This window comes from Elgaria multicarinata, chromosome 7 (genome assembly GCF_023053635.1).
Source record: "Elgaria multicarinata webbii isolate HBS135686 ecotype San Diego chromosome 7, rElgMul1.1.pri, whole genome shotgun sequence".
In the NCBI taxonomy this organism is placed as follows: Eukaryota; Metazoa; Chordata; class Lepidosauria; order Squamata; family Anguidae; genus Elgaria; species Elgaria multicarinata.
This window is the reverse complement of record NC_086177.1, coordinates 31,000,376-31,015,569: the sequence shown is the minus strand read 5'-3', so window position 1 is coordinate 31,015,569 and position 15,194 is coordinate 31,000,376. Positions and strand designations below refer to the sequence as shown.

General features: G+C 42.7%; 1 protein-coding gene across 3 annotated transcripts; it reads left to right on the top strand.

The window, feature by feature from the left end:
- Window positions 1–2,834: 2,834 nt before the first annotated feature.
- LOC134401055 (uncharacterized) lies at window positions 2,835–10,071 on the top strand. 3 transcript variants are annotated; one of them, XM_063129762.1, is made up of 6 exons: window positions 2,835–3,063; window positions 3,892–3,959; window positions 5,894–5,978; window positions 6,813–7,380; window positions 7,571–7,651; window positions 8,546–10,071. In XM_063129762.1, exons 4-6 carry the CDS (start codon window positions 6,828–6,830, stop codon window positions 8,989–8,991), a joined length of 1,080 nt encoding a protein of 359 aa, XP_062985832.1. In that variant the 5' UTR covers window positions 2,835–3,063; window positions 3,892–3,959; window positions 5,894–5,978; window positions 6,813–6,827; the 3' UTR covers window positions 8,992–10,071. The 3 variants fall into 3 exon arrangements, with proteins under 3 accessions (XP_062985832.1, XP_062985833.1, XP_062985831.1); XM_063129763.1 differs by having other exon boundaries at window positions 5,891–5,978; window positions 8,570–10,071; XM_063129761.1 differs by having other exon boundaries at window positions 5,891–5,978.
- Window positions 10,072–15,194: the final 5,123 nt, after the last annotated feature.

Here is a 15,194-nt window from a genome sequence, read left to right as displayed (position 1 = left end):
GGGTTCCTAAGATAAAAAACAACACTGAAATGAACTGGGAGCCCATAAAATCATAAAGCATGCTATGCTTACACCGATCCAGTTTATATACTTGAGGACCTATTAGAAAACAACTGAAAGCTTGAGATGTGTTCATTTTTCATTGCTTGTGCATCTGTCCTGTCCACAACAATACCCCAGTATTCTGTCAACACCATTCTAATGTAAATTATGAAAATTCCTCCTCCCTCAACTGTTTACCACCACTAGCAGGCTGTACAGAGGGAAATGGGAAGGAATTAAGGCTACTGCTGACAAGCCTGTTCTTCAAAAAGCAATCTTATGCATATTTACTCACATGTAAGTCCCACTGTATCCAATGGTACTTCCAGGTAAGCATGATTCTAGCCTTGTTCAATAGCAGTTGCATACAATATAATTCAGGATGGACCTACCCTTTTTTTTACATAATAACATGAGAATCATGTACTTTGTCACCATAATACTAATAAATAATAATAGGCACAACTCTGCCCAAATTAAGGAATTTTAAGTCTCATTGATTTCAGTGGGGAAATACATGTTAATACATTTCTCTCATGAAATCAATGCTCTATGTTAGGAAGATCATTTGGATCCTTCCATCAATTAATCTGTAGTGAATTTGTGTGATTGGTACTCACCAAAATCTGTGCATGGTATTTGACTACTAGCAGAGTAGGCTTCAAATCTCTCTTAATTTTGATATCTAGCTTGCTGTATCCCAGGGGTTGGAAGAAGGGTATTGTACCAAGTAATGCTCTTGCCCTGAAGGATCAGCTTTTCACTTAGGTGTCATCTTTGAAGCTTTTTATGCAAAATAACCAGAAACCTGTGCTTCACATTTGGGTTTATATATTGCAAAACACTATTCACACAAGCTGGATGTAGCATTTTAAATGTTCTTAGCAGCATCAACTGGAATAATCTTGTTTTCCAGAAGAAAGAGTTTGTTTAAATCTCCAGGGATAGCTAGAAAAGTAGCTGCTTCAGTAAGAGTTTGTGCCACCTTTAAGAACTAATAAACAAATAAATGTTGTGGTATACATGAGATTTTCTAGGCAAGAGCCTTTGTTATCAGATTCAGAACCATAATGGAGGAGACTTGTTCTCTGTTGCTCCAGAAGGCAAGACTAGAATGAATGGAGGGAAACTGCAAGGAAGGGTATGTCAGCTAAACATAAAGAGAAACTTGCTAATAGTGAGAACTCTTGGGCAGTGGAACAGACTGTTCCAGGAGGTGGCAGGCTCTCCGCTCGAAGTATTTAAGCAGAGGATGAACAACCTTTTGTCAGCAATGCTGTGGTTGCATGATTTCTTCATAGAGCAGAGGCTTCAACCACATGATTTCCAAGGTCCTTTCCAACTCCAAAATTCTGTTTCTATCATCAGACAGTGAAGAAACACTTCAAAGCTTTTCACGGTCTAGCTCCTTCCTATCTCTCCTCTCTCATCTCACACTATTGCCCCGCTCGTGTTCTTCGCTCCTCTGATGCCATGTTTCTCGCCTGCCCAAGGGCCTCTACTTCCCTTGCTCGGCTTCGTCCATTTTCTTCTGCTGCCCCTTACGCCTGGAACGCTCTTCCAGAACATTTGAGAACTACAAGTTCAATCGCAGCTTTTAAAGCTCAACTAAAAACTTTTCTTTTTCCTAAAGCTTTTAAAACTTGATGTTGTGCGGACTTTATACTGTTAGTTTTACCCTACCCTGTGCCTGCTTACCCTACCCTGTGCCTGTTTGCATTCTCTTCCCCTCCTTATTGTTTTACTATGATTTTATTAGATTGTAAGCCTATGCGGCAGGGTCTTGCTATTTACTGTTTTACTCTGTACAGCACCATGTACATTGATGGTGCTATATAAATAAATAATAATAAGATATTGGATATATAGATGTTGATTAGGAGCAGGGGACAGATGGGCTGTGTTCAGAAAACACTGTAAACCACGGCTTTAACCATGGTGAATAAGACAAAAAGCCTTAATCACCATGGTTAAAGCCATGGTTTAAGGAGTCTTCTGAACAGGGGCAACAAGGAACATATCCACAAAATGAAGATAACCATGCACAAATGGGTGGGATTGTTTCCTACTAGAAGTGCAGAAGGTAAGGCTAAACAGCAGTTTACTTTGATTATGTCTATTTTTTAAACAAACACTGATTTCAGACTGAAAAAGTGGAAAGGTGAAGTAGCTTTAAACAATAAATAAATCTATGGCTATGATCTCAATACAACGGGATGAAAGGAGAAAAAACACAAAATTCCTTCTAAAGATACACAAAATGCAAAGGTCACTGTATTGACTATAAGAAACATTCTAAAATCCATATTAGACCAACTCAAAGATCACAATAAAATAAAATGAGCCACTTTCAAGGTCTCTGAACCTCTTCATCAGGCAAGATATTACAAAGAGCAGGTTGAGGGTTCTTGGGATAATTAGGCCCTGGTCATTTGAATGTTTGCAATCTCTTTCCCCTTTTTTTCTTAATACTCTGACCATGCAGAAATCATGATTTCAACATCAAGTCAGCCTTTTTCTCTTCTCCAGCCACCAAGCTGTTTTTTGTAACATGTTGACTGATAGAAGGGACTTGGCGGTCTCGAAGGCTAGCACAACTGAAATGAGCTTTGAATCGGCCTCTTAATGCGGACTTCTGGAGATAGTTCATGGTTGCCAGGCTGAAGCCTGGGGAAAAAAGATCAGCGAAAGACTGCGGCTACTTTTCTGAGGCAATTTGTATATGCTCCCTTAGTGCTTTGGTAGGAGGGGTCTGGGTATATATGCAGGCTGGAAAGTGTAGGCAGGAAAGGTTTTGGAGGGGCGGAAGCAGAGTGAAGCCAAAGGAAGCCATCCTGGCTTGCCTCCCCTGCTAAACAGAGTGGAATATCCCTCTCCGTCTCTCCTTGGCTAATTTTGTGTGCATAGTATTTGCAGACGTCCTGGACCTGTTTTCTATTGTACAGGAATGATTAACAGCGGATGAGGATCCCAAACGGTTGTTAATACATCTCCACAAAACTTTTATCATGGATAACGAAGGTATTTCCTTAATGGCTGTTCACAAGCAGAGTCGCGGGCATGAAAAACTGAGAGGAAGGAGAAGATAGTATGTCTCTGTTGGCTGCCTTTTGAAAGACAAAAGCACAGAGCGCCCATACGATAAAATTGCCTTGTGTCTGTGCTATAAGCCTCTACTTTGGCTGCTTTCTCTTTAAAAACGAAAATTACTTCTGTCTCCAGTAAAGAGGAGACAGTGTAGATTTGTCTTGCCTGATTCCCTTGGATGATTAGCAAGGGCATGTTAATGATCATTGATATACTGCTGTATCTTTTTAATTACCGTTTAAGAAATCTTGCAAACACGGTTGGCTTCAGCATTATGAGAAAGATTGTTGTATTCTTGTACAGGGTATTTGTTTCTAGATATTCAGAGTGAAGATGCAGTGTAATTTGTAGTGGTGGTTTTTCTGGCCTGGTTTATGGAATTGGGTTAAGCTCAGCACTTTGGTTCTATAACTTGAAAATCCTTGCCCAGTTGTGTTTCAAACTACAGAGCCAAATTCCGAAGAGGCTTTTAGCAGACTGCTAATATACCCAGAAACCTACAACTACAATTGTCATTTTACCAGTCTGTTAACATTCTAACACAACAAATTATGAGACAGATTTTTAACTCTTCTTTCTCCTAGGCTTGTATGTTTCTGTGTTCTAAAGACGGAAGAGTTTAATTATAAAAGCTCAAATTGGACTCGATGACCTTATAGGCCCCTTCCAACTCTACTATTCTATGATTACTTAATAAAAAAACTCACCAAACCAACACTTGCTATCTGTCTTTGTAATGATGGTCTTTTGAAATTTACCCAGCCTGGTGCAAGTCTGCAGACGCAAACATTGATCAAGATGAAATGGCTTTTACAGCACAAAGGATGAAAGTAAGTCATCAACATTTTTAAACACTTATAAAAAATGTATTGTCATCTTGTGTTCTGGATGCTACATGAGGTAACTATTCTGGAATATTTATATGGATCAGAGAACTTTAGTTAGCAATTGTTAATAAAAATGCTCTGTGTGTAGGTTTTGGGGCCTTTCCTATTGTTATTTTTAACACAAACAGCCCATAGTCATTACTCTACTGTTACAGCGAAACAAGGTGTCCTTCCTGAAGTTATCACTTCTGTTATGTGGATGATAACCCTTTTCTAGGCCATAAACTGCAATAGTTTGTAGTGGGATGGGAGGGAATGCAGCTTTTCTCCCTGCTAGCACTTCTTTTGCAATCGGTGGAGTGCTTCAGACCATGATTGGAAAAGCGCAAGGGCGTCTCTCAGATGTTGACCATGACATCTCTAATGATAAGCAACACACCAGCCGAGTTCGGACGACATGTAATCAACGGTCGTTTCCCATTCTGTTCCTATTACCCCCCCTCCAGTTGTTTAACGTGTCATCCGAACACAGCCATCCCTTCCTTTCATGCCTTCACCATTTTTGTACCATTTAGAAGTTTTATTTATTTTATTTTAATCCCGGGCATTCCCTGTTGTACAATCTAGTTGGAGAAGTGCTCATCTAACACTTCAGCGAGTAATAAATAGAGAATGCCAGCAAAGATTCTCCCGCCCCATCCCATGCAGCAGTACCTCCACCATCTGATCTTTTCTCCCCTTCATATATTTAGGTTAAAAAACCACTGCTTTTTGTTAATTTTTTTTACAGCTGTGTGCTGCTCCTTGTCCTCCTCCTCCTCACTACTTCCAGCACAGCAGCTCCCCTCAATATTAAAACAAAAATATGCTTGTCAGTGTCATATTCCTGTTTGTTGAAATGCACACACACACACATTCTATACCCAGGGTTGCAACTATATGATTGATGGAAAACTTGGTCTGGGAACTGAGGTCTCCAAGGAATAATTTGAAGCAAAGAGGTGGTGGATACAAGGGCGATGCTTTACCCTTCCCCCTCCTCCTGCTTTCCTCCGTAACCCTTTTTCCTCAGCTGCTTTCCTTGCAGCGCATTCAGAACCCTACTTGCGGGGAAAATGTGGTTGAAGGTAAAGAGCTTGCAAGGGGAAAGTAAGCACTCCCACTCCCTGCCTTCCCCTTTCTGCTTCTCAAAGATCAGGGTCTGGGTCTCTGCCAAAGCATATGGTTTGACAGCAGGAGCTCCACAATGGAAATCTTGCCTCAGCTATAAACTTACTAGGTGGACCTTAAGCAAGCCGTTGTACTTGCATCCTACAGTATGGAAATAGTAATAATAATGCTGACCTACCTTACGGGGTTGCTGTAAGAATTACTGAAATAACGTAGGCATATCATTATGAGCACTCTAAAGTGTTACATCAACAGTGAGAACTTATGCATGTCTGCTCAGAAGTAAGCCAGGTTGTGTTCAATGGGGCCCACTTCCAGGCAAGCAGGTACAGAATTGCAGCTTAACAGTTAGTATATTATTATGAGCACTTATGTGGTCAGCTTTTCCTTTGGGGATTTCTGTTTACTGAAGCTAGTCACCACCATACAGATTACAATGAACTCAAGGTTCAGCCCTTGGTCTGTGTTACATTTCTTACCTTAAAGTTATAATCCTAAGCATTGTTACTCAAAAGTAAATCTCAGTGAAATCAGTGGGTGGGATGTACTTCTAAGTAAACTTGGTTAGGACAGTTCTATCCTTAAGCACCACAGTTCCAAATCCCATTTTGAATCAAATCACATAGAAACATTTGGACTTGCAAGTAAATGATTTAGAATTGAGATTTGTGCCTCAGCAGGGATGAAAGAATATAAAATTTTCGTTTCATTTTCATTTGTAATGCCATAATTCTGTTCAATGATTTGTTTCTTTGTAAAACTAGCAGGTGGCTGGATTAAATTCACGAAGTGTCTGATTGCCCCAGGATTAGAATCCCCAAAAGGAATCTCTAATTTACTGAAAGTTAGTTTGTAAGTACCTCTTTCATTTTGTCATGTGTTGTGTTTTCTTCTCCATTCATATTTTAACTAAAACTTTGCATTTAAAAAAAAAATGTCATAACTTAGAGTTCGTAAAATACTGATGGGCAGACTGTAAGATAACTAGGAAGTAAATATGTCTTTTCATTTATTATCTTTTAAGGACTGGGGAAGGAGGAATTTAATAACTGCTCTTGATCCCCATGGTGACTGGGGATAATGGGAGGTACAGTCCAAAATATTTGGGAGGCACCAGGTTGGGGGAGGCGGGGGGAGGAGGAATCTTCCACCACTTCCCAGATGATAAAGGAGATTCTTAATATGCCATTTTATTAGCTGGGTAATGTCAATATTAATATATGGATGTTTTTGTCTTATTGTCTTTGTGAGTCTCCTTGAGCATTATTTAATATGAAAACAACAACATATAAATCAAAAGAACAATAATTTACAGTCCCCCCATCTTTGCACCCACCACAAGAGCTGAAAGTACAGGATGGTACATCTTGTAGTTTGTCTGGAATCTGGGTTGGTTTATCATCTGTAATGTGCACGGGACCTGCTTTGTCTGCATTGAAGATACCTGGTCCTTTTAGGGTCCTTTTATTTTAAAATGATAGCCATCAGAAAAAGGGCCAAATGTGTGTGCTTTGAAAACGTCATGAATGCAATTGTTGCAGTTTCTTGGGGACAGGAGGTTTTGTGCCCTCCTTTGGTCTGCCTCCTTCTTGGTAAAAACTGAGTTGCATGCCCTGTGAGACTTGCTATCGCCCAGTTTGTAGTTCTCTTCCTTAACGACAAAATGTATCTCCTATATTTCAATAGGTTGTCTATTCCTGCATGATGAGCCGCCGTGGCAACAACTGGGCCTACACGGAGGTCATCGACCTCTTGGATATATGGGGAGAGCAGAAGATCCAGAAGCTGCTCCAGAGCAGCTATAGGAATATGGACACCTTTCAGGTGATCGCAAGCGAAATGGCAAAGCGGGGGCATGAACGTACCGCTCAGGAGTGCCGAACCAAGACCAAAACGATGCGAAGGGATTACAAAAAGGCCAAGGACAACTTGTCTCCCGGGGGCGGACGTATGGCGTGCCCTTTTTACGAGCAGCTGGATCGAATATTGGCTGGTGATTCTAGCTTCCATCTGCCTAGGAGGCTACAGAATGTGCCGGTGCCAGAGGAATCATCAGGGGATACCAATTCCCCCTGCCCCACAGCAGAGGGAACCGCGCCAGTGGTGGGTGAGGACTACAGTGAGAGCCAGGATCGGTTTTCCCCGTGCCCACAGATCTCAGTAGAAATCTCTGATTCCGCCACTGCCAGTCCGATGTTCTATGTGTCGAGGGCAGCCTCCGTGAAGCCTGCAAGCATGTCTTGGCCAGCAGCAAGTAAGAATCCAGCTTTGTGTCTCTGAATGGAACTCGCTGCAACGTTGCGCCTTGACATTGGTCATTGGGAGCTTTTGTGAATTTGTCCTTTTGTGTTGAAGCTAGGTTGCCGTTGCTAGTTTACGTGTATAGCTGTACTTTTTATATGCATTTATAATTCAAGCTTTTTTGTTTTGTTTGTTCCTCGTAGAAGTGGATCATCCAGCTTCCTCCCTGCCTTCTCTATTCCCCAGTAACCCAGGAAGCTCATCAACCAAAGGCTCAAGAATTGGTAAATATACAGGGGGTCCAGGGGTCATTTTCACCCTCCACACTTCGAGGGGCACTGGGGGGGGGGCGGAACTTGGCAACAAACTACAATGGAAGCCTGAAAGGGTCAAATGGGGCTTGTTTTCTAGCTAAATTTGACTTTTTTGTGTGTCCAGTGGCATCAAAAATATGATATTTGGATGGCATGGCAGCAGTGGGAGCTGCAGTGGGGGTGGGGGGGCGGCTGCATCGGCTGCATGTTGCTCACCCCGATATACAGCATTGACTTCAATTTATTGGCATTTGACATGCTTAGAGTCCTTTGCATCATATGGCAATGTGTGCTATCTTTTCACTATGGCTCAGTTCAGACAGCACATTTCTCAAAGGTGGTTTTAGAACTCCACGGTGGAGTTGTTACACCACCATTGAGAAATGTGTTGTTTGGAGAGAGAACTCCACCCCACAGTGGAGTCTTTTTAAAAAAACACTCCACCCTGAATATCCACGCTATGCAGAGGAGAGTTCCTGCACAACCATTGTGTTCCGTGTTGTCTGGAAGGCTCTGTGGAGTTTCTTGCTGCATTGTGGAGTTTTCCCACTGGCTACAGAGTTCCCTGGCTAGAGCAGCCAAGGAAGGAAGTGCCGCTCTAGGAGAGCTGCCGGGGATTGTTTTTTTCACAGCAATGGCTGATGGGATAGCATTGGGAGGACTGGGGGAGGAGAGAGGGCTGTCAATCAAATGCCACGTTGAGTTTTACTCCACTCTAGAGAGCACACATTCACACAACTGTGGAGTTGGAAGATGTTGTGTGGTGAGTTCCTCCTAAAATCTCCACCATCGTGTGGAGTTTTCACACTGCATAGAGAAAAAGTATTGTGTGAACTGAGCCTATGTGTCTTTGTGTGCCTTCAGATGCAATTCTATCACCCACACCAGCTCTACTGCACAACTGCGGCACTCTTCCTTCCGAGGGGCGCCTGACTCGAGTCCGAAAACGGCAAAGGAAAACCAGGAACGACTTGGTCATGGAGTTGTCACGAATAGCCGACAGGAGGGTTCAGACAGCAACCGACAGAATCCTGTCCTCTTTGAACAGGTACGCCACGGCAGACCTGCAAGACCGGGAAAGGGACCGAGCAGACACGGCACAAATTATCGCCATCATGCATCGCCAGACGGAACTGCTGGAGTCGCTGGTGCAGATGCAGTCTGTTGAGCAGACTCTGGTCTCCCCTGCTCCTTCTTGGCATGCCCGGCCACGTTCTGCTATCTCTCCTCCCTCCCGTTCAGGTGTCCCACGGCGGACGCTGATGCCCAGGGTGAACCACAGGAGGAGGCCGCAGAAGTACAGCCCGTAAGGGTGCCCTTGCACTTTTGGCTTCCGATAGTCTGGTTTTGATGGCTCAACCTTTTGCTTTCTGTTTCTTAAAATGTTATATAATGTTTAAATTCTCCCCCTGCCACCCACCCCACCCCGCTTTAATTAAAAGCATTCCATTAAGATCTGGGAAGAATTTCTCTCTCTCTCTCTCTCTCGCACACACACACACTAATTGGGACAAGCTGGAGATCCACAGTCTGCTTCTTCTACATGGCCCTTTGTCCACTTTTGATTGTTGGGTCCACCTTTCCTCTTCTGTGCAAATGGGATGAAGATGCTGTTATGGACGTATACGTGAATCTATATATCTCATAGGGAATGACTGTAACACAATATCAGCTAATATCAAACCTGAATTTTGTGCGAACAGTAAGCTAGTTGCTTACAGAGCAGTGACGTAGACCTGTTCCAGAGGGTTTTGGGCACCTCCGCATATTTGCTTGCTGCAATTTGGTACTTTTGGACTGAATAGAAAGGAGGAAAGGATACCTGTTTCATTTCCCTCCTCCCAATTTTGTTCCTTTTGTGAGGCATAGGAATAGGTTCCCATTTTCCTTCCCAGCGGAAAGCATGGTTCCTGCAATGCAGGTTGGCCTGGTTCAGTGGTACTTTGTCTCCCATCTATGCTGTGGACAGGTGAGGGATTTGTGTGTGCTGTAGTCACTGGTGCACACAGGCTTTTAAAACCATGGTGCAGACGTTTGGCTGTAGAAAGAAATGTTTCAGATGGATAAAGGGGTGATGAAAAGTTTGAAGGAGGAAGGAGAAGTGTGACTCCATCAATGAAAGGTAGGCTATTCCAGGCCAAGGGAGAGGTGTATATTAGACTCAAAGACAGCCGTGTGCGAAGGAGGCAGTGCAGGCTGATTGCAATTGTGTTTTCATTGGAGAGTGAGGATGAAAAGATAACATACAGTCAGTGTAGAGATGGAAAAGCATTAAGTGTAATGACTAAAAACGTAATGTTAGCATGGAGATCAACAGGAGAAGGACCAATGAGTGTTGGGCACTGCTTCTGTTTTTGTACTTTGAACAACTTTTGCTGTGTGACGTGCTAATCTCACTAGTTATTTGGACTAACAGTGATCAACATGGATTGGCACAACTCCCGTCTGGGTTACTGGTGCTAAGTGCACCGATTGAGCATGCCTGTTGCTCCACCGTTGTGGGTAGAGGGAGAGAGAGAAGGACTCTGACAGAGTTACCTGGCATAGTGGGCACAGCATACAATTGAGAAGGCTCATGGGCACCTAAAGTAATGCTCTTTAGTAAACAGTTTTTTCCAACTATAAAATGTTACAATTGGAATATGTAAGCCATAGTGAATAAGAACAGTGGTTTTAAATCTTTGATCCAGGGATCCTTCAATGAGATAATCAATCATGGCAGACAGATTTTTCCTGAAAGGGCCACATGTTCAATACTTGAATACTGTCAGGGATGCTTTAGGGTGGATTCCTGCATTGAGCAGGGGGTTGGACTCAATGGCCTTATAGGACCCCTCCAACTCTATTATTCTACGATTCTATTCATCTTCCCTGGCAATATACAGACACAGGAGGGAGTTGGATATATCTAGGGTGTATCCTTGGATCACATGAGGTGATAGAAAGGCCCTACAGGCCTGGCTTGTGTCCCATGAGATCTGCATAAGCCCCACGACACTCCCCACAGTATTGGAAGATGTTTAGAAAAAGACTCATCCATGTAAAAAGATGTTCCATGAAAGTGGTAAGGTTAAAAACCACTGAACAAAAGGGAGTGTGCGTGAAGGTAAACACCTTTAACTCCTTAATATGTGAGTGGTAGCCAAACTGGGAGCCATCAGACCATATGTCACCGGTTAGCAAATTACATGTCTGTGGAAAGACATACCATAGGCATTTAGATCAGCCTTCTCCAACTTGGTGCCCTCCAGATGTTTTGGTCTTCAACTCCCATCAGCCCCAGCCAGCATGGCCAATGGTCAGGGATGCTGACAGTTGTAGTCCAAAATGTTTGGGGAAGCTGCTTTAGATAGTGGGGAGCAAATTGCTGTGGTCTACGAAAATGATAGCAATAGATCAATATGGTGTCTTAACTGGGATGTATGAGATCCCGTGTTTCAACAAGTTGCCAGGCAAGGGTGAGGTTCTGTTAAGAAACCTACATTTATGAATTGTATTTTAGCTTTCTTTTGTAATAGCAAATGCCTGTTCTTTGCTTGCTTGTACGATAAACCCTGCTCCATAAAATCCTAGTTTGAAACCAAACTAGTCTCCCTCTTTTTTTTTTAATGTGAACTGAAAGCTGCCTTCATTAGAAACGGAGTGAGTTAAAAGGCGTTTGCCCCTTGCCTGTTGGAGGAGGCATAAGTAGGGTTAGTAGTGCAGTCTACCCTTGGGTGAAGGGATGCAAGATGAACCAAGCAGGGGACAATAGTGGAGATGGGAGCCCAAGTCTCTGTCCGCTCAGAATACAGCATGAAGAGCTGGGAGAGGAAAGGAAGCACAACCGAGCTGGGCTATGGATTTGCTTGGGCAAAGAATCCCACGCCGAGGCTGCCCCATGGGAAAACAGAGCAACAGCCTTTCTTGCGTTACACTTTCGGTTCTAGTAGTGGTGCTGACTGGGTCCATGCAGAGAGGCCAAACTAACAGACAGCAGCGGTAGACATGAGAATGAGGTAGGACTACTCAAGGGTGTTGGGGAGGGGTCACCTGAAGGTATCTTGCCCAAGCAGCTTCTGGAACCTGTGGCTGACTCTGAAATGGTTATAATTCTTTTTAAATAAATAAATAATAATAATGAGAACTGTCATGCATTTTATATTTATTTGGTATTATATCATGTAGTAGGCAGTAGTCTATGGAAGGTTACATCATGATTAATTTGTTAATTATAGTCCTGCCAAAAGACCTTCTTGTTTATACCTGAGAGCAGGTGGCATTAAATCCAGTGGGACTTAATTCTGGCTAAACATGTATTGGGATTGCTGTGTAACAGCACATTCCTTACTCAGAAGGAAATCCCATTGAGTTCTATGGGGTTTCCTCTCAAGTATGCATAGAATTGCGGCATAAGATGCATTCAGCTTCAGCATGTTTAAACTTGCAATTGCTTTGGTTATATTTGCAGTGGCCTGGGAATAATTCAGAAACTCCACAACATTTGCTATCTCCATAGCACTGGGCAGTTAGTGTGTGTGTGTGTGTGAAAGGAACTGATATTTTGGGATATGCAGTTTATTTATTTTTTATATACTGTTCCCCATTCAGAATTTCAGAGCGAACAAAATAAAATAGAATAAAAACACTTTAAAAGTACTTTAAAAAAGAAGCTAGTCCTCATGCAGTTACATGCATGAGGACTTGTGTCAGCATGTATACATGTTTTGGAATACATTCAAGAGAGGGTTTTTTTTTCCTGTGGCTGCTCCCAGGCTATGGAACTTCCTTCCAGGGGCTTTATTGAAGAAGGTGCTCTTTATAATAATCATTTTTGTAATTGTTCTGTTTTAATTGTATTATAAGGCATTTTATTATTTCAATCACATTTAATTGTGCCAGTAAGCCACCTTGAGTGCCATTGTTGGTAGAAAGGTGTAGTACAAATCAAATGAATAATACATCAATAAATGTGTAGTAGCTAGAGTGTTGGACTAGGTCTCAGCAAAGCCGGGTTCTAGTCTCCACATGGCCATAAAGCTCCCTTGGTGACTTAGAGACACTGATTCTCAGCCTAACCTACTTCACATCGTTGTTGTGAGGATAAAGTGGAAAGAAGGAGGAGGACCATGTATGCCACCTTGTGTTCCTTGCAAGACGGGGAAAAAGGAGGTATATAAATGTAATAAATAAATGAGTGATAAATGAAAAGAATCTAAAAAATCCACTCAAATCACCTTGTCAACATATCAGCTTTGTTGCATATTTGGCCCAGTAGATAGCCAGCCAGAAGCCTAAACTAAAGTGCTGCAAAGGAAATTTTCTTCAGCTGGGTAACATGATTCCTGATAATGTGTTGCAGATTTAAAGAACCTCCTGAGACAATATCAACCAACAAAACAAAATCAGAATAACGTATTTATTAATGTGAAAAGCAGGTTTGAGTTTTGGCAATCTCCACTTAGATGTTTGTGCTGTGCCAGAAGGGGGCAGCAAAAGGCCAGCACCATTCTAATCTTTAAGGGCTGCTTAAAAACTTCGTTTTTCCACCTTGTTACAAACACAGGAAATCTAACATCGGGCAACCGGTCCCTCCATCTAGTTCAGTATTGCCTAGAACTGTGAGGGGGAGCAGAATAATCTCTTCCATCAATCATTCTACAGAAGAGAGCTATTTATTGCACCATGCTGGGGAAAACCAATAATATTTCCCTTAAATTTTGTGGCTGTTTGGTTGGCCTAATAAAGATTTGCTTTTTGACTGACTGAATTTGCTTTTTGACTGACTGAAAACTGAATTTAGCAGTCCAACAGTGGGATCCTTGACTGGTGGAAGATGCATTTTACACCACCTGAAACTGGGACTTTATTCTCTGAAACTACATCCCCTTTCTTTCTACTAGGCAAAGCTACTCAATTTGGTTTCTATTGAATTTTGAAATTATTATTATTATTATTATTTCCAGAATTACATCCAGCTTTATTAATAGGCACTAGTCTCTTTATTTCTGTTTTCCACCTACCAAGGGACCTGTGTATTTCACCCAAGAACAGATCTGGGTAGTAGCTTGATCAGTGCTCCAGGTTTTTGAGCAGCATTGGGCAGGATACCCTCAATGAACCTCCTCCCCCAGTGTCTACATTTTCACCAGCTGCTATTGCTTCTCAGCTGTTTTTCTCATCGTTATGACTTGCCTGTTTGACAGGCAGAGAGCCAATGGGAAAGTAGGCAGGGCTTCTATTGCTCCTACTTCTCACCACCACCACCATTGTCTGGGCCACAGCTAGAGGCGGGTGAACAAGCAGGTTGCAGGTGTGAAGAGCAGGAGCAAATCCAGGAGGAGTCCTCTGCAGGTGCCTAACCATGCCTACCTTTGATGATTGGTTTTTATATTTTCAAAAATGGGGTGAACCATTGTTTGTTTACTCTCCCAACAGCCCTAGGGCCTGTCCTAGATGCAACTAGAATATGCTAGACCCTAATCTAAATGTCTGCAACCTCCTCCCACATTTCATCTTAAGACTGTGGCTAAAGGCTTGACACTATGGCTTCAGCACCCACCAGCGTCTTTCCTTCCCATCCCCACCTTTTGCTTTGCTTACCATCTAACCTAATGAAATGCTCTGGGGTACTCAAAAGCTTGAAACTTATTTTGTGACCATTGGTTTGGCCTAGTAAAGGTATTGCCCTAATTAGGCATATAGGAAAAATGTAATTCTTGCCATAATAACAAAAATATGAAGGGAGCTAGATACTTCCACTACCAAGAGATTACAATTTCCCCAGATAACAATACTAGGGAGCTGTCTATATGCATTCAAAGCCCAGTGGTGGCTGCGAATCAGCGCTGCATCGGTTATATGATGTAGCCACAATGGAGCTTTTCCCTGAAGTGGCAGTGTTAAAACGCTGGGAACTTATCCAGACTTTTTTTCTTGGGAGCAAGGTCACCATGGATCTTCTACTCAGGGGTCGATTTGGAAGCAATCCCAGGTGAAGGGTGACCCCTGATAGGTCGCAGGAATCCTGGGCAGGGGGCAGGCCAAATGACCACCGGAAAGCCAGTGCTGCCTTCTATGTGGGGATTAGCTTCTGACATCCCGCAGTAGCAAAAGCACAGGGTTTTCGCAAAAGCTGGGGCAACCCAGCACTGTCAAGACAGCCCCCATATCTCCTGTTCCAATTAAGATTAAGTATCCATGTTTGTCAGTGGTGTAGAGGTGAATTTTGAAGTACAGGCGCTTCTCATGACGGTTTCCATAGCCACATCTTGGAGCAGAGGTCAAAAATGTGCTGAACCATATCAACAAACCAGTTCTAGCAGTTTTTACCTCTACCAGGAGCAGTTCTTTTATTGAGTCTTAATTGCCCACTGAAGACCAGGCCACCTAAAAATTTTGTGCATCAAAACAAAGATAGCTAACAACCATGCATTGTTGGTAGGAAAATTCATCCTCCACCCCCACAAGATACTGTGTGATTGCAACTAAGCTCAGAGGGAACTTGGGATTTTGGGACTGCAGGAAAGAATAC